Raw genomic sequence first — 18,011 nt, 5'->3', positions numbered from 1 at the left:
CAACTATAGTTTTTTTAAATTTCCTTGACATCTGATGGGAGGGCATTCCACAGGGTGGGTGCCACTACCGAGAAGGCCCTCTGCCTGGTTCCCTGTAGCTTTGCTGGCCTAAAGATCTAGGGTGATGTAGTGGTTTGAGTGTCAGACTAGGATCTGGGAGACCAGAGTTCAAATTCCCACTGGGTGTGACTTTGGACCAGTCCCCACCTCTCAGCCTAACCTACCTCACAGGGTTGTTGTAGGGCTTAAATGAGAATGGGAAGAAGTGCAGTATATGGGATATAAATGCAATAAATTAATTTCAGCTAAGGTTTTTACTTTGGAAGAAGCCATGGCAGCAGGGGATGCTGTAAGAAGGTGGCAAGTTTTTATGGCAGATGCGCCTGTTGAGGCTCAAAAGTCTGGACTGCCATTGTACTGGGGTTCCCCAGAGCCCTGCCTTTCTGCCCTGCTCACCTTCGTGTGGCACGCAGTACACGGGGCCCTCATCCGTAGTGTCGAAGGACGAGAAGGAGCCCCGGGAGGACCACGAAGGCGACGGCTGCTCCACCACTGATGGGGGCTCAATGAAGCTGCAGTTCAGGGTGTTCTCCAGGTCATGGTGAGCCACTGCAACATAGAGAAAAGGTTGAGAAAGAGGTTTTCGGTCTGCATCTGAAAACAGCAGGGCCGGATTTAGGTTTGATGAGGCCCTAAGCTACTGACGGTAATGGGGCCCTTTATATGTCCAGCTGTCCTTGTCAACAACAAATTGTCACTGTTTTTGTGTTGAACATATGCTATACTCAAAACAAAACAAATTCCTTCCAGTAGCACCTTAAAGACCAACTAAGTCAGTTCTTGGTATGAGCTTTCGTGTGTATGCACACTTCTTCAGATACACTGAAACAGAAGTTTCCAGACCCTTCTATATAGTGAGAAGGTGGGGAGGGGTATTACTCAGAAGGGTAATTACCCTTCTGAGTAATACCCCTCCCCACCTTCTCACTATATAGAAGGGTCTGGAAACTTCTGTTTCACCCTTCTGAGTAATACCCCTCCCCACCTTCTCACTATATAGAAGGGTCTGGAAACTTCTGTTTCAGTGTATCTGAAGAAGTGTGCATGCACACGAAAGCTCATACCAAGAACTGACTTAGTTGGTCTTTAAGGTGCTACTGGAAGGAATTTGTTTTGTTTTGACTATGGCAGACCAACACGGCTACCTATCTGTAACTGGAAATATGCTATACTGTATGGTAATCTATGCACCTAATAGGTATCTAAAGCCATTTGCATATAACAAATAGGAGCCTACACAACACAAAACACTGTTGCTGTACGTAGGTTTTATTTTATTTGTTTTTTAATCTTACATTTTGGAAATGTACATCCAGTTTTATTTCCTTTAATTTTTTTTGGGGGGGGGCCAAGAGAGTGGGGCCCTAAGCTATAGCTTGTTTAGCTTATATGTAAATCCATAACCCTTATTGTGTGTGTGTGTGTGTGTGTGTGTGTGTATTACAGATTTTTTTGCTCTTTAATTGCTTTGAGATTTTTTGTTTTACAATCAAGCAGTGTACACACACAATGTATACACCGCTTGATTGTGAAACAAAAACAAAAAACAAAATCTCAAAGCAGTTAACAAAGAACCCAAAAAAAAAAATCAGTAAAAAATATTTAAAGCAGCCAAAAATATATATAAATCAGCAATAAACTAGAAACAGCAAAACATACACCAACATTCCACATGTCTAGTAGGCTTGTTTAAAGAACTTTTTTTTTTTTTGCAGGTGCTGAAAAGAGTACAGTCAATAGTCAGGGAGTTCCAGAGTGCATGTGCTGCCACGCAAACACATTTATTACAGATGTGGAACGTGTTTTATCTGGCACCTGTGACAGCCACAGTTCCACAGATCGAAACAGTCGAATAGGCCTATATGGGGGAAAGCGACCTCATAAGTAAACTGGTTCCAAGTTGTTAAGGGCTGTATATACTAATAGTAACACCTTGAACTCGCCCAGGTAGCAAGTTGGAAACCAATGCATATCTGTGAGCGCAGGTGTTATATGCTGATGAGGCCTCACACCCTGACTGTTGGGCAGAGATGATGGCAGCTGTGGACCAAAACATCTGAAGGCCATCAGGTTGAGGGAAAATGGCCTATGGTGCCTTCAGGTTGATGCTGCCCGCAAACACTGTAGCCTTCAAAGGTGTTTCATTTCTCATTGCTGCTTTTTGCACCTCTTCCAACCATAAGTTTACATTCAGTATTGGCAAAGTAGCCACACTGGATATTTTCCCCTTCCATGCATTCTAAGAACATCTCTTTGAAACCCACAGAAAGGGAGGAAACCTAGAATACATCACAAATTCCTGCAACACTTCTTGGGTGGTTCCTGCTCCCTTTTGTACCAGTGCAAGGCATTTGGGATGGATGAAGAGCCCCAAAAGGAGAGAACTCATTTGCATCATGCTCACCCAGAGGCAGAGGCAAGAATTGCAGGCTAGCATCTATCTGGACCTTGCAGACACTGGCTTCCAAGAGAGTTGAAAGTGGTTTAAGGGAGTGGTGCTGTTTCTCACGGCGTGGAGACATGCACATCCGTCTCTTTTGACCCACTGCAACCTGCAGTCGATGTTTTTGGAATAATACACAAAACCTGCAGAACTTACTCAGGCAGAAGCAAAAGGGGGTGGGGTCAGCATATGCACCCATAATCAGCAACCTCTCATTCAAACTGCTGATGGGAGTTGCAGCCCCTGATTGTTAATTTTTAATATTGCACTTTTATATGCCTGTTGTCTTTGTCCATGGAGTTTTCTTGGCAGGGATACTGGAGTGGCTTGCTGGTTCTGTATAGTTAAAGCTATGGTTTTCCCAGTAGTGATGTATGGAAGTGAGAGCTGGACCATAAAGAAGGCTAATCACCAAAGAATTGATGCTTTTGAATTATGGTGCTGGAGGAGACTCTTGAGAGTCCCATGGACTGCAAGAAGATCAAACCTTTCCATTCTGAAGGAAATCAGCCCTGAGTGCTCACTGGAAGGACAGATCGTGAAGCTGAGGCTCCAAGACTTTGGCTACCTTATGAGAAGAGAAGACTCCCTGGAAAAGACCCTGATGTTGGGAAAGATGGAGGGCACAAGGAGAAGGGGACGGCAGAGGACGAGATAGTTGGACAGTGTTCTTGAAGCTACCAGCATGAGTTTGACCAGACTGCAGGAGGCAGTGGAAGACAGGAGTGCCTGGCGTGCTCTGGTCCATGGGGTCACGAAGAGTTGGACACGACTAAACAACAACAAAAATATTGCACTGCTTGGTATTTTATATTAGTACTTTGACAGGAGTTTCATTGACAGCATTTATATCTGTGTTAATTTTTAGATTGCGCTGCTTGGTATTTTCTTGTAATAATAATGATTCTGGATTTTTACCGAGAGTATTTTCATTAACCTCCCCACACACAATCAGAATGAGTGCTCAGTGAAGACCAGGAACTGGGCTAATCTCCACAAAAGCTTCGTGCAATCAAATCAGGTTGAATGCTTGAATAAGCAGGCTGGCTTCAAGGAGGAACCACCATGCTAAACTCAAGATGATTAAGAGAGACCCAGAAGTCCTCAGAAAGAAAAGAGAAACTTTTAATTTATTCTAACAGCAGAGGGTGCCCTCTCCCTTTCTGGCCAAGAACTGCCTCAAGAGGGTTTATGCCGCCTGCTGAATTTGGCTGTCCTAGGAAATGAGAAGGTGCGCACAAGGCACTGAAGCTTATTCACAAGAGATAAGAAAATTGGGCTTGGGCTGACGGGATGTGAGGTCAGGGGCAGCAATGCTTCTGAATCTCAGGTGTTGGAAACTATAGAGCAGGGTATATTGCGCTACAGAATCTCAACATCAAAAAAACTAAGACCATGGCCACTGGTCCCATCACCTCCTGGCAAATAGAAGGGGAAAAAATAGAGGCAGTGAGAGATTTTACCTTCTTGGGCTCCATGATCACTGCTGATGGTGACAGTAGTTACGAAATTAAAAGACGCCTGCTTCTTGGGAGAAAAGCAATGACAAACCTAGACAGCATCTTAAAAAGCAGAGACATCACCTTGCCGACAAAGGCAAGTATAGTTAAAGCTATGGCTTTCCCAGTAGTGATGTATGGAAGTGAGAGCTGGACCATAAAGAAGGCTGATCGCCGAATAATTGATGCTTTTGAATTATGGTGCTGGAGGAGACTCTTGAGAGTCCCATGGACTGCAAGAAGATCAAACCTATCCATTCTTAAGGAAATCAGCCCTGAGTGCTCCCTGGAAGGACAGATCCTGAAGCTGAAGCTCCAATACTTTGGCCACCTCATGAGAAGAGAAGACTCTCTGGAAAAGACCCTGATGTTGGGAAAGACCCTGATGTTGAGGGCACAAGGAGAAGGGGACGACAGAGGACGAGATGGTTGGACAGTATTCTCGAAGCTACCAGCATGATTTTGACCAAACTGCGGGAGGCAGTGGAAGACAGGAGTGCCTGGCCTGCTCTGGTCCATGGGGTCACAAAGAGTCAGACACGACTAAATGACTAAAGAACAACAACATATTGCACTCCAATCCTGATTTTGGGTTTCCCATTGAGGCATCTGGTTGGCCACTGTGAGAACAGGATGCTGGGCTAGATAGGCCATTGGCCTGATCCAGCAGGCTCTCCTTATGTTCTTAACTGATATTCAGAGGCACATTGCCTGCAACAGTGTAGACAGAGCACAGCTGTCGTGGATAGGCTTCTCCTCTGAATTTTTCTAGCCCTCTTCTAAAGCCATCCAAACTGGTGGCCATCCCTACCTCTTGTGGGAGCAGGGAATTTGCTGCCAAGGAGTGTGGTGGAGTCTCCTTCTTTGGAGGTCTTTAAGCAGAGGCTTGACAACCATATGTCAGGAGTGCTCTGATGGTGTTTCCTGCTTGGCAGGGGGTTGGACTCGATGGCCCTTGTGGTCTCTTCCAACTCTATGATTCTATGATTCTATAAATGCCATAGTTTAACTCTGTGCTGTGTGATGAAAAATAACAACACTCTTTTTTCCCATCTGTCCTGAATCTTCCAGTGTTTAGCTTCCTTGGATGGGTCCTGTATGGTTCTGGCATTATAAGAGAAGAAGGGAAACTCTCAGCAGCTGGCATAATGATGGATTCTGCTGAAATGGCTAAAATGACCAGAAGAACCAGAAATCAGGAAGATCAAAACTTTAATAAGGAATGGGGGAAAATTATAACTTATTTTAAAGACCATCGTAAACAGTTGAAATCGTTAGTAGGATTGGGATATCACTTGTAGTTTAAGGCTGGATTCTGGACACAATGGTGATGTAAAAGACTTGGATCATCATAAAAGATGCAGGAGGAAATGATTAATAATAGGACCCACAAAGGGGAGGATGGAAGTTCAAGAGATTCCTTGGAATCTTGTTTTTATGATTTAGGTTTGATTATATCTCTGTGGAATTTTAATTTGTAAAAAACCAAATAAATAAATTTAATGGAAAACTCTCAGCAGCCACTTTAGAGAATGAAGATGCTGTGAGAACGAATTGCAGCGCACTTGCACAATAACATGGCCGTAGAGCCTTCCCCTGCCGCATAACGCTTTGCAAACGAGACTGGGACCTGCCTGCCTGAACAGCCCCTGGGCCAAGGAGACCCCAAACAGGGCGGCTTCTGTGCAGAGTGAGCCCCCCGAGGGATGCAGAGTTTCCTGTAGCTGCTCGGCACTCAGACATCTGGTTCTGGGTGACTCGTTGCCAAATAAATCATGCCAAGAGCGGCTGCAAAAGCGCCGCGCTGCTTCCTGCGGGCCTCTCGCTTCCAACCAGCGCCACCCCCCCTCCCAGCCACAGCGTTTCTCCCCACAGATCCCCATTTTCACTGGCCTGCCTCCTGGGCCAATGCTAGTCAGAGGAGGTCTCAGCCCTTGTTTCCTTAAAGTTAGAGAAGAAGGGCAAGGGTGGGTGGTGGGGGCAGGGTAGCAGTACATCCGCTTTGCATGCAGAAGGTCCCGGGTTCAAACCCTGGCATCTCCAGGTAAGGCTGGGAGAGACACCTGAAACTCTGGAAAGCTGCTGCCAACCAGTGTCAACAATACTTGGCTAGATGGACCAATGGCGTGACTCAATGTAAGGGAGCTTCCTGCCTCCTTATCGACATAGATACCTCCAGACTTGCCATATGTTCACAAAAATTCTTTGGATAAGATACTTAAGTTTTCTGTAAATATATATTTTTTCATCAGGCTGATGTTTTTAGTTTTCTCCGAAATATTTATTTCTGTTGTCTATGGCTCTGGTAACCTTTTTTTGGTTAGATTACTGCAATGCATTATATGTGGGGCTGTGCTTGAAGATAGTTCGGAAACTGTTGCAGAATTCGGCAGCCAGGTTGGTCACTGGGGCAAGATGGACTGAGCACATCACGCCAATTCTGGCCCACCTGCTCTGGTTGCCAATTAGCTTCCAGGCCGAATTCAAACTGCTGATTTTGACGTATAAATCCTTACGTGGCTCAGGACCCCAATACGTCAAGGACTACCTCCCCCCCCCCATATGAACTGGCCTGGACATTGTGTTCATCATTTGAGGCCATTCTCCGTCTGCCTCCTCAATGGGAGTTCTGGTGGGCGGCAACACAAGGAAGGGCCTTTTGCGTGGTGGCTCCCCACTTGTGGGATGTTCTCCACAGGGAGGCTTGCCTGGTGCCATGTGAAAACATTCCCTTTCTGCCAGAGCTTTGGTTTTTAATTTTTCTGCAGCCTTCTTCAGTGGGTGGAATGTTTGAATCCTGTCTTTAAAAAATAAGAATGTCTTTTTAGATTTTTCTATGCTTTGTTCTATATCGGTTTTAATGTATGTGCTCGTTTCTATATGTATTGTAAGTTGCTTTTGTAAAAAAAAAGGGGGGGAGCAACTAATAAATTTAATAAATAATAAATAATGTAAATCTATTAATTTCCTTAATATTAAATTTCCATTGTTTTTTAATATTTATACAGCAGTAGCCATCCACAATCCTTTTAACTCTTTCGGTTTTGTGCCTTAACTTCCAATGAAGAACAGTTTCAGCATTTGGGACTTTTAAATTTAGAGAAAAGCCAAGTATGAGGAGACATGATAGAAGTTTAGAAAACATGGAGAAAGTGGAGAGAGAAAATTTTCCACAATGCTAGAACTGGTAAAAGGTAAAGGCCCCATGGATGGTTAAGTCCAGTCAAAGGTGACTATGGGGTTGCAGCGCTCATCTCACTTTCAGGCCGAGGGAGCTGGCGTTTGTCCACAGACAGCTTTCCAGGTCATGTAGCTAGCAGGACTAAACCACTTCTGGTGAAACGGAACACAGTGATGGAAACCAGAGCGCACAGAAATGCCCTCTACCTTCCTGCCGCAGCGGTACCTATTTATCTACTTGCACTGGCATGCTTTCGAACTGCTAGGTTGGCAGGAGCAACGGGAGCTCACCCCATCGCGGGGATTCGAACCGCCGACCTTCCGATCAGCAAGCCCAAGAGGCTCAGTGGTTTAGACCACAGCGCCACCCGCTCCTCCCCGCTAGAACTGGTAGACATCCAGTGAAGTTGAATGTCGGAAGATTCAGGACAGACAAGAAGGACCAGCTTCTTCATACCTAGCATAGTTAAAACTCTCTCCCACTGTAAGCAGTGATGGCTACCAACTTGTATGGCTTTAAAAGAGGATTGGATAAATTCATGGAGAATGAGGCTACCAACGCCTACTGGACAGGATGGCTATGGCTCTGTTCTCCACAGCTGGAGGAAGTAGTAATGTTTCTGAAGATCAGTTGCCAGGATCTGCAGGAAGGGAGAGAGCTCTTGTGCTTACAGGTTTCCCAAAAGAGGCATCTGGTTGGCCACTGTGTGATCAGGATGCGGGACTGGGTGTGACCAGATGCACTGACCTAAGCCAGCAGCCTCTTCTGATGCTCACCCTATGGCATGGTCCATAGTTGCTGCACCAATGTTGCAACCTTCTTGCTGGATTTGCTGTTCCAAAGAGAAGGCTGGCACCACCTTCCATTTCCTGCTCAGGGGAGGAGGAGCTGTAGGGCAACCCACCTCCTCCTCCTCTTCTTCACTTCCATTCCTCCTCCTGGGGAAACCGAAAGGCCTTCATAGTGAAAGGGCCACCAGATCAAAAGCAGCTTTGAAGGCCACAGGAGAGCTGACCCGCTCCGGGTAGAACAAGCAACTTCCTCAGCTACTGCATAAACAGAGACTTCCTTCGCTGTCAAACAGGAAGGTTAGGCCTGTTCAAGAGTCTGCTTCTACCTCACAGAGCCAGGGCAAGTGGGCACAAGATCTGGGAAGGGCACTCCAGGGCAGACCCTGTGCGAGCCTGGAGGTGGGTGGTGTTTATGCATCGAGGGGCATTTTTTTTAAAGCTCCCAGGTGCTTGCAGCTCGTGCTTTTTTTTTTTTTGCTTGCTATGAGCGATGAGATAATCCCCTCCCCCAAGTGAAACCTCCATGTGCCAGGGCAGTCTATCTTGGAACACCAGACGCTGGAGACAAACACTGTTGCTGCACACAGAGGAGGTCATAGTGCACTAACACACAATGTGTTGCTCTATCTAGCTTAATATTGTCTACACTGACTGGCAGCAGTTCTTCAGGGGTTTCAGGTAGGGAACACTGGAGATGCCACTGGTGGCTGAACCTGGAACCTTCTGCATGCAGAGCAGACGCTCAGCTATCAAGCTGCTATGGCCCCTTCTGCAGATCGTGGGCTGGCTTCTTAAAAACTGTGCCAGTTTTGCAGAAAGAAAGCTGGGGGGGGGGAGAATGGAAACCTAAAAGGGGTGGGTGGGAGAGATGGTCTGCTTGCCCTGGTCTCGCAGTGGCTCCAGCCTGCAAGCCGCCCCCCCCCCCCGGCCCTCAACTACAGCTGCGCGGGACCTCAGCCCTCCGCGGTCAGGGATGGATAAAAAGAACATATGGCGAAGCCTGCATGCCAAGGCAAACAAAGGAGCCTGTGACCAAAGCATTTCATTCCAGTGAAATAACAGCCCCTCTGGCAGTCGAGCGAAGCCGCGGGAAGGAAGGCCAGCCTCGGAGAGGGTGTCCGCAGACAGGAGAGAGCGAGCAGATGCAAATCGACTTCTTCATGTCACAAGGGTCTCGGCTGCCAGGGTGGGTTGTCTGGTTTCCAAAGTGGGCGCATCCCCTGTGGGGTAGTAGGATTCCCTGGGGGTGCGTGTGTGTGTGTGTGTGTGTGTGCTAGGAGGCAAGGAGGGGCAAAGGGATGCCGGAGGCGCAAATGACTATCACAGAACCATAAAGACTAGTGTTGGAAGGGACCTCCAAGGGCCATCAAGTCCAACCCCTTGACTTTTCCTCTACGCCAGACATGTCCAACCGGCCGGCCACGATCTATAGGTAGATTGCTGGAGTGCTCCTGGTCTATTGCTGTATTAAGAAAAGTTATTGCCTGTTTGCTCCTGATTAATCGTGCCATGCCGCGCCCCCGCTCTATGTCCCACTGCCGCTGCTACAGCTGTGAAAGCTTGTCTTCCCAGCGGCGGTGGCATAGGGGAGAGAATGAGGGAGGGCGTCAGACTGTTTAGTGATTGATTTAATGCAATCACCCCCCCCCCAAATATAGCTCAACAACAAAAGCTCAACCACTCTCGTCAATCCTTCCTAAAAGGCTCAGCAACTCTGGGCGATGCTCCCCCTCAAAAAGCTCAACAAATCTGGTCTGCCCCCCCCCAAAAAAAACACCTCTTGGCAATGACAATGGGTAGATCATTGCCAGTTTTATTATACAGTGGTACCTCAGGTTAACAACTTAATTCGTTCTGGAGGTCTGTTCTTAACCTGAAACTGTTCTTAACCGGAGGTACCACTTTAGCTAATGGGGCCTCCCGCTGCCACTGCCATGCAATTTCTGTTCTCATCCTGAAGCAAAGTTCTTAACCCAAGGTATTATTTCTAGGTTAGCGGAGTCTGTAACCTGAAGCGTCTGTAACCTGAGGTACCACTGTACTGGGAGTAGATCGCAGTCTCTAGAGAGTTGGACGTGTCTGCTTTATTCTAAAATCTCCCAAACTCTGCAAGCTTTCCTCGCCAGGGAATCGCTCCATCCCCATGATGGTTTTAGTTGACCTTTCCTGAACTTTTTCCAACTTGACCTCAGCCGGGTAGCCAGGAGGTGAAGTTTCCCACACCTGGTGCTGATGCTGTTTTCCTGCATGCATCTTCATCCTCATCTAGGGGGTCTCACACACGCTGGGAGAAAGTGTGGCACTATTCCTACTGCTTTTAGTTTAGGTAAAGGTAAAGGGACCCCTGACCATTAGGTCCAGTCGCGGACAACTCGGGTTACGGCGCTCATCTCACTTTACTGGCCAAGGGAGCCGGTGAACAGCTTCTGGGTTATGTGGCCAGCATGACTAAGCCACTTCTGGCGAACCAGAGCAGTGCATGGAAACGCCTCAGTTCAACCTTTGAGGAGCAGAGAGGCCCCACATTGCTGGAGCACTGGCCCTGCAGGGGGGAAAGACTACAAGCAGCACAAGAGCACTCTCCCAGTCCCCTAGTGGTATGCCAGCAACTGGTATTCAAAAGCATTACTACCTCTTACATTGGTGATCTTCATAAAAGGTAAAGGGACCCCTGACCATTAGGTCCAGTCGTGGCCGACTCTGGGGTTGCAGCGCTCATCTCGCTTTACTGGCCGAGGGAGCTGGTGTACAGCTTCCGGGTCATGTGGCCAGAATGACTAAGCCGCTTCTGGCGAACCAGAGCAGCACATGGAAACGCTGTTTACCTTCCCGCCAGAGCGGTACCTATTTATCTACTTGCACTTTGACGTGCTTTAGAACTGCTAGGTTGGCAGGAGCAGGGACCGAGCAATGGGAGCTTACCTCATCGTGGGGATTCGAACCGCCGACCTTCTGATCAGCAATGCCTGGCTCTGTGGTTTAACCCACAGCGCCACCCACGTCCCTCTTAGCAGGCAGCAAAAAGCAATGCGGGGGGCGGGGGGAGGAGCAGAGCTTCTCTGAGCTGGACTATCCACTCTTGCACAAATGGTCTTTCACCCCCTTTGGGATTACTAATACAGTGGTACCTCGGGTTAAGTACTTAATTCATTCTGGAGGTCCGTTCTTAACCTGAAACTGTTCTTAACCTGAAGCACCACTTTAGCTAATGGGGCCTCCTGCTGCCACCACGCCGCCGGAGCACGATTTCTGTTCTTATCCTGAAGCAAAGTTCTTAACCTGAAGCACTATTTCTGGGTTAGCGGAGTCTGTGACCTGAAGCGTATGTAACCTGAGGTACCACTGTAATACTACTACTACTAACTTTATAAGCCACCCATCTGACTCATTGCCCCAGCCACTCTGGGCAGCTTCCAAGAAATTAAAACACAGTAACACATTGAACATTAAAAGCTTCCCTATACAGGGCTGCCTTGGGTTTCTTCCAAACAACTGTATAGTTTTTTTATTTCCTTGACATCTGATGGGAGGGCATTCCACAGGGCGGGTGCCACTACCGAGAAGGCCCTCTGCCTGGTTCCCTGTAGCTTCGCTTCTCGCAATGAGGGAACTGCCAGAAGGCCCTTTGAGCTGGACCTCAGTGTCCAGGCTGAACGATGGGGGTGGAGACACTTCTTCAGGTATACTGGGCCAAGGCCGTTTAGGGCTTTAAAGCTCAGCACCAGCACTTTGAGTTGTGCTTGGAAACGTACTGGGAGCCAATGTAGGTCCTTTAGGACTGGTGTTATATGGTTCCAGTGGCTGCCCCCAGTCACTGGTCTAGCTGCTACATTCTGGATTAGTTGTAGTTTTCAAGCTGCTTTCAAAGGTAGCCCCATGTAGAGTGCATTGCAGTAGTCCAAGACGGAGATACAGTGGTACCTTGGGTTACAGACACTTCAGGTTACAGACTCCGCTAACCCAGAAATATTACCTCGGGTTAAGAACTTTGCTTCAGGATGAGAGCAGAAATCATGTGGCGGCAGCAGGAAGCCCCATTAGCTAAAGTGGTACCTCAGGTTAAGAACAGTTTCAGGTTAAGAATGGACCTCCAGAACGAATTAAGTTCTTACCCCGAGGGACCACTGTAACCCGAGCATGCACCACTCTGGCAAGACTGTGGAGGCACGTAGGGTCTCAGCCGGCATATCAAATGGAGCTGGTAGACAGCTGCCCTGGATACAGAATTGACCCAGAAGTGCCTCTGTCCAAACCCAGAGTCCTCTTTGCTGATTCCGGCAGAGGCAGCAGTCAGCAGCTCCAGCCTCCAAAGTCAGCAGAGGCCAAGAGGGGAGCCTCTCACTGCCCCGTTTATACAAAAGCCCCAAGCAGCAGGGAAGTGCCAGGAAATGGGGAAACACCGGCCCATTCAGCCTGGGCCACTGCTTCACAGAAGGAGCCTCTATTCAGAGAAGAGGGGGGGAAACTCAGCCCAGCGGCGCTTCTGTAAACACAGCGCTTGTTATCGTTTCAGTGGGGAAATGGTTGCTGCTGCTGCTGCTCTGAGCCGCGGGCTTTTCAGCGCCAGGGATGTACCACTGTGCTCCCGTGACCGAGATGGGTGGGTGGGTGGGGAGGCAGCTCTCAGAAAAGCTGAGTGCAAAAGAATCCTGACCAGCTTGAAATTGCTTAAAAGACGGGACAGGATCATGTTTCTACCAGAGCTGAGCCAAAGGCTTCACAAAGTTTAATATTTGGAGCAAAGACTGTGGCAGAGAGGTCCATGACCTCCCCCTCTTTTTTGCACATTTCCCATGCCTGTTTGCAAGCCATGGTTCCCCTGGTCTGCTGCTGCTTTGTAGACATTAACCCCTCCCCAATAAAATCTTGAAAGGGCTTCCTCACTGCTAAAATCCCAGCCAATCAGGGATCCCATAGTGATCATGTTGACATCACAGTGCCAAGCAGCCTGTTCTATGGTTCTATTCTCACCCATATTTAAAACACGGCTGCCTCAACTGTGGTTTGTTCAAGCCAACGAACCATGAATCGTTTCGCAGACCAGCCATAGGTTCTGTAACCAAACCCTCTTGCCTTGTGCCTCTGTAGCTTGTTTGAGTATCTTGGTGGAGCAAAAAAAAACACACCAAACCCCTCCACAGTCAGGCAAGGCTGACGGTGCGTTCTGACATAACACAAAGCCGTAGCTAGGAGCAAGCCATGGATTGTGAGCTAACCATGGCTTCACACTATGGTTTGTTGCAAGAAAACAAACCCTGATTAATTCTACCAGGCTGGGCTTAGCCATTCAAAGAAATGACACAGGGGTGCTGACTGAACTGTCAGAATGGATCCTGACACATTTGCAAACCTAGTTTAAGCTTCTGTGTCACCGTGACAAGAAATCTGAATCTCGCACGCCTATTCATCATTCGTTTGTCTACACCGGGATCGTAATGCCACACAGTCAGACATGCAAACCATGGTTAGTTATGGGGCCCTTAACAGGATGTGGGGAACACAAAATAATGGAGCTTGTGGGGGGGGGGAGAGACAACTGAGGCTGGTCCTTACCTACAACCTTTGGCAGCTTCTGGCGGCGAAGAGGGATGCGTGGAAGTTTCATGCTGATGCGGCTGAACCTCCCACAAAGACGCCTCGGGGATTTCTTATGGGGTGGGTCCTGGTTTGAGCTGCGAGGGAAGACGTGCATTTTGGGTTAGACTCCTGGCAGAAGTTAACAGCGTGGATGCAGATGGACTGGGACCAGGGTGGTCCTGGTGGGTAGCGTGACAAAGGCCCCCATCACTTTGCTTTACTGTCTGTCTACTCTGTTAGGGTTGCCCCCTCTTTCTGCATTGCAGAGGGTTGGAGAAGATGCTCCTCCAACTCTACAATTCTATGATTCTTCTGGCACTGTGTCTGGTCAATATGGGCAAGCACAATGAGGAAGTAGTAGAGTCTTGAGGTGGCAGAAGGGCCTATACTACTTTCAGCCTTCTCACATGTGAATTCTTCCTATCCTCTTTTAAACCCATCCAATTTGTCGGACATCACTGCCCCCTGTGGCAGGGAGTACCATATCTTTGTAAATTTATTTATTTGGTTTTTCAAATCAAAAATTTTCAATCACATATCAACATATAATATAAAACAAACAAGATTCCACAGAATCTCCTGGACTTCCCTCTTCCCCTTTGTGGGTCCTGTTGTGAGTCTTTTCCTCCTGCATCTTTTATAATAAACCAAATCTTTTTGCATCTCCGTTATACCCCAAATTCACCATTAAACTACAAGTTGCAGAGAGTACCATAATTTAAGAAGCTATGCGAAGGACTCAAATTTTATCTGTCCTGAATCTTCCAACATGCAGCTTTGTTGGGCGTCCGCGAATTCTAGGGGTTTTTTTTAACCTTTAAAGCCCTATACAGCCTAGGACCCTCGTACCTACGGGACCGCCTCTCCTGGTATTTCCCACAGAGGAACTTACGGTCTTCAAACAAAAACATCCTGAAGGTCCCAGGCCACAGAGAGGTTAGGCTGGCCTCAACCAGAGCCAGGGCTTTTTCGGCTGTGGCTCCAATTTGGTGGAACACTCTGTCACAAGAGACTAGGGCCCTGCGGGACTTGACATCTTTCCGCAGGGCCTGCAAGACAGAGCTGTTCCACCAGGCCTTTGGTCCCTCCTTTGGCAATCTTCACAGAACTTTGGCCCAATGGTTGCCATCAATTTGATTTGAATTACTTTTATAATGAAATGATTTTATTTTATTGTTGTTAGCTGCCCTGAGCCTGGCTTCGGCTGGGGAGGGCGGGACATAAATAAAATTTATTATTATTATTATTATTATTATTATTATTATTATTATTATTAGGGTGATGAGGGAGGGAGGAAAACATTTCTCCCCCTGCCGTGTACAATTTAATTCATTATCATGTGGCCTCTAGCTCACCTTTTCTATAAACTGAAAAGTCCCAAATGCAGACACCTTAGGCAGAAGCAGACCAGACCCCCTCAATCACCCTCCCTCCTGCCCCCCAAGGAGCCAATGGGCTCAGGGTTCCCAGCATTGATGCTTACTCCCGGGAGTGGTCTTTCTTGCGGCAAACGCAGCAGCAACACAGGAGAGAGAGGAGGAGGAGGAGGAGGAAGGCCAAGAGGGCACCAGCTCCAACGACACCCATCCGCTGGTTAGCCTCTGAAATGGAATCGGGAGAGAAACAACACCCCCCTCTTGTTTTATTTCATTTATTTAATGGAATTTGTACATTGCTCCATTGTAAAAGAAACAAACAACTCTCAGCAGTTCCCAGAAATAAAACATGCATTGAAATGATTGATCAAAGTCAGAGTTACAAATTAAATTAAGCAGAAAGAATAGCTCCCCCCCACATTAAAAAATATAGACATCATAAAATAAAATTAACCTATTAAAATGCATGTCAACTTTACACATCCAGGTAGGCTTTCTGAAATAAGTAAAATAGGTTTTTGGCAGGTGTTGAAAAACAACAACACAGTGATGGCAGCTATGTGATTGTAAAGGGGCAGGGAGTTCCAAAGTATAGGTGCTGCCACACCAAAGGATTAACTCCTTGAAAGTGCCGAACAGACACTGCAGTTCTAAGCAGTTTGGCAGGCATATAATTCCATCTGCTTTCAGTTTCTCAATCTTAAATTCAGTTCTCCACATTTCCACATCAGTTTGCATTTAAAAAAAAATAAAAAATAAGAAAGTCCTCATGCAAATTCAACAGCATTTTAGCATGTCTTTCTACTTAAACTACATTTTTGGACGCAAAATTGCCTAACCTGCATATTTTGTCAAAACAGTCCCCCCTAATATGATGCATTTTCCTATGTCACCTTCACAAACTTACGCATTTATCCGACTTGGCTGGAGAACTGCATTGCAAAATTCAGAGAAGGGCAAAAATTCGTAGTGTTTCGACTCACCTATTATTATTATTATTTAAATAAAGGGTGAATTTAGTTAAGTTTGCCTTTGGATGCAGATGGAATCAATTCTATCTCTCATCCCTAGTTAGGTAGGATGGAAACTAGTCCTGTTAGCCTGCAGAGGGAGCCTTGCCATAGAACTTTGCAGACTCCAAACTTCCCAATGGGAACAGTTCAGAACTAGTAGCCCAGGACTCGACTCAGCTGATGGATGCTGGTGATGTCTGTTCCCCCAAGTCACTTACCCATGTGGCAAGATCCGGTCAGTGGGTCGCAAGAATCTTCGTGGCACTTGCAGGATTCAGAACAGTTCACCCCGTAGTGACCAGTTTGGCATGTCACATTACACCTGTGGGATGTGATACATAAGTAGCAGTCAAGTACAACATTCCTTGTTTGCCTAGAGTGGACATGCAAAGGGGATGTCTGTTCCAGCCAATCGAAAACTTCCTGTTTCCTCCTGGGCTGGGACATACTTCCTTTTGTATTTGACTAGAGGTGGGCGTGACCTTACCTGTGCAGGTAACAAAAGCACAACGCATGCAGCACAAACTCTCTCTTTGACTTCCTCTCTTCATTGGAGCAGCTTTTTTCAGAGGACAAAGAGACTATCTCCATATGGGATAGACTCACATGTATACAGTGGTACCTCAGGTTACATACGCTTCAGGTTACAGACTCCGCTAACTCAGAAAAAGAGCTTCAGGTTAAGAACTTTGCTTCAGGATGAGAACAGAAATCGTGCTCTGGTGGCACAGCAGCAGCAGGAGGCCCCATTAGCTAAAGTGGTTCTTCAGGTTAAGAACAGTTTCAGGTTAAGAACGGACCTCCGGAATGAAGTAAGTACTTAACCTGAGGTACCACTGTATATCTGTAACTAAATCTGCCTTCAGGGATCCAACTGTGAACTGATGATGATATGAGTAAACTTCTTTTATATACCTTAAATAAGATTGTGGCGTGTTTATCCTTTTAATAGGGAAATAAGGGATCTTACCAGGAATCAGTATTGAGAAGCTTAAACAAGCTTGCAACCAGCTACCGGCTGTGTGTTTAAAGGGGAATGTTAAAACTCTGCTAAGTTATAGAAGGACTCAAGTTAGGAAGGATATTAATAAACAATACACCCTCTCTTGCCTTCCTGAACATTCCCACAACACCTGAGGAAGGAATTATCAGGGGAGTGGGGGAAAAGAGAGAGAGAAGGCTGGCAAGTCACCCTTTGCTCTCCCCTCCAGAAGCAGGGGTGGCTATTAAATCACCCAAGGGTGTCCTAATGGAAAGCATATTGGAATGTTGTCGTTTCCAGCTGGTGCCAAAAGACAAAATAAGGGTTAGGAGAGACAGAGGGAAATGGAATGATAAGACCATGCCTGGCCATGAGGACTAGAAACATGCTGAATCTCAGAAAAGAAAACTGATAAGGCCACAACCCAGCCTTCAAGTCTATGATCACCAGTCTAAAGTTGACCAGAGGTATCATTATTATCAATTTACAATAGGGTGGAAGGTTCGCAGGCTGGGAAGGACTTGCTCACAAATTTATTGACAGCTGCATGAATTATGATAGCTAGGAAGTGGAAGGGGCAAGCAGACCATAAAATGGAAGAATGGTATGAAGAGGTGCGGGATATAGCTATTGATGATAAATCAACATGTGCCCTTAAGGTAAGATGGGGGGAATAAGCAGGAGAAATGATTTTGAGGAGATCTGGAGGGTGCTTGTAGAATTTGTACTGTTAAAATGGAAAGGTGTCAAACCATCGCAAGGGGTGTTGAAATTTTGGGGGCTGGGTGGTTACAATGGAACCATGATCACCTGTCTGTGTGTAGGAATGGGTTACATCCCAATTAAATGTGTGTCAATTCAACACAAGGCTACGGGTTGCTCTCTTTCTCTACAGCAAAGCTATGCAAAGACAGCTGACCAAAAATAAAAAGGCATTCTGGAGAGCTGCTGTCCCTCAGTGCAGACAGCATTGAGCAGGTTGCATCTGAAGGCCAGCTGCTGGGAATCAGCAGTGGGAAGGGGGCTGTCCTCGTGTTCAGGTCCTGATTTTGGGCTTCCCATAATGGGTGTCTGGTTGGCCGCTGTGAG

At 46.9% G+C, this 18,011-nt stretch overlaps 1 protein-coding gene across 1 annotated transcript in view; it reads right to left on the bottom strand.

The window, feature by feature from the left end:
• The window catches only part of LOC309330323 (scavenger receptor class F member 2-like), a 50,913-nt gene that overhangs the window by 6,090 nt on the left and 26,812 nt on the right, over positions 1-18,011 (bottom strand). Inside the window, 4 exon segments of the mRNA XM_081841792.1 lie at positions 457-609; positions 13,528-13,646; positions 15,035-15,152; positions 16,159-16,262. Coding sequence (XP_081697918.1) covers positions 457-609; positions 13,528-13,646; positions 15,035-15,152; positions 16,159-16,262 — 494 coding nt within the window.

Source organism: Podarcis erhardii (genome assembly GCF_964252035.2).
Source record: "Podarcis erhardii genome assembly, chromosome: 15".
Taxonomy (NCBI): Eukaryota; Metazoa; Chordata; class Lepidosauria; order Squamata; family Lacertidae; genus Podarcis; species Podarcis erhardii.
Note: the sequence above shows the minus strand (reverse complement) of the source record. Positions and strands in the feature narration are given on the sequence as shown.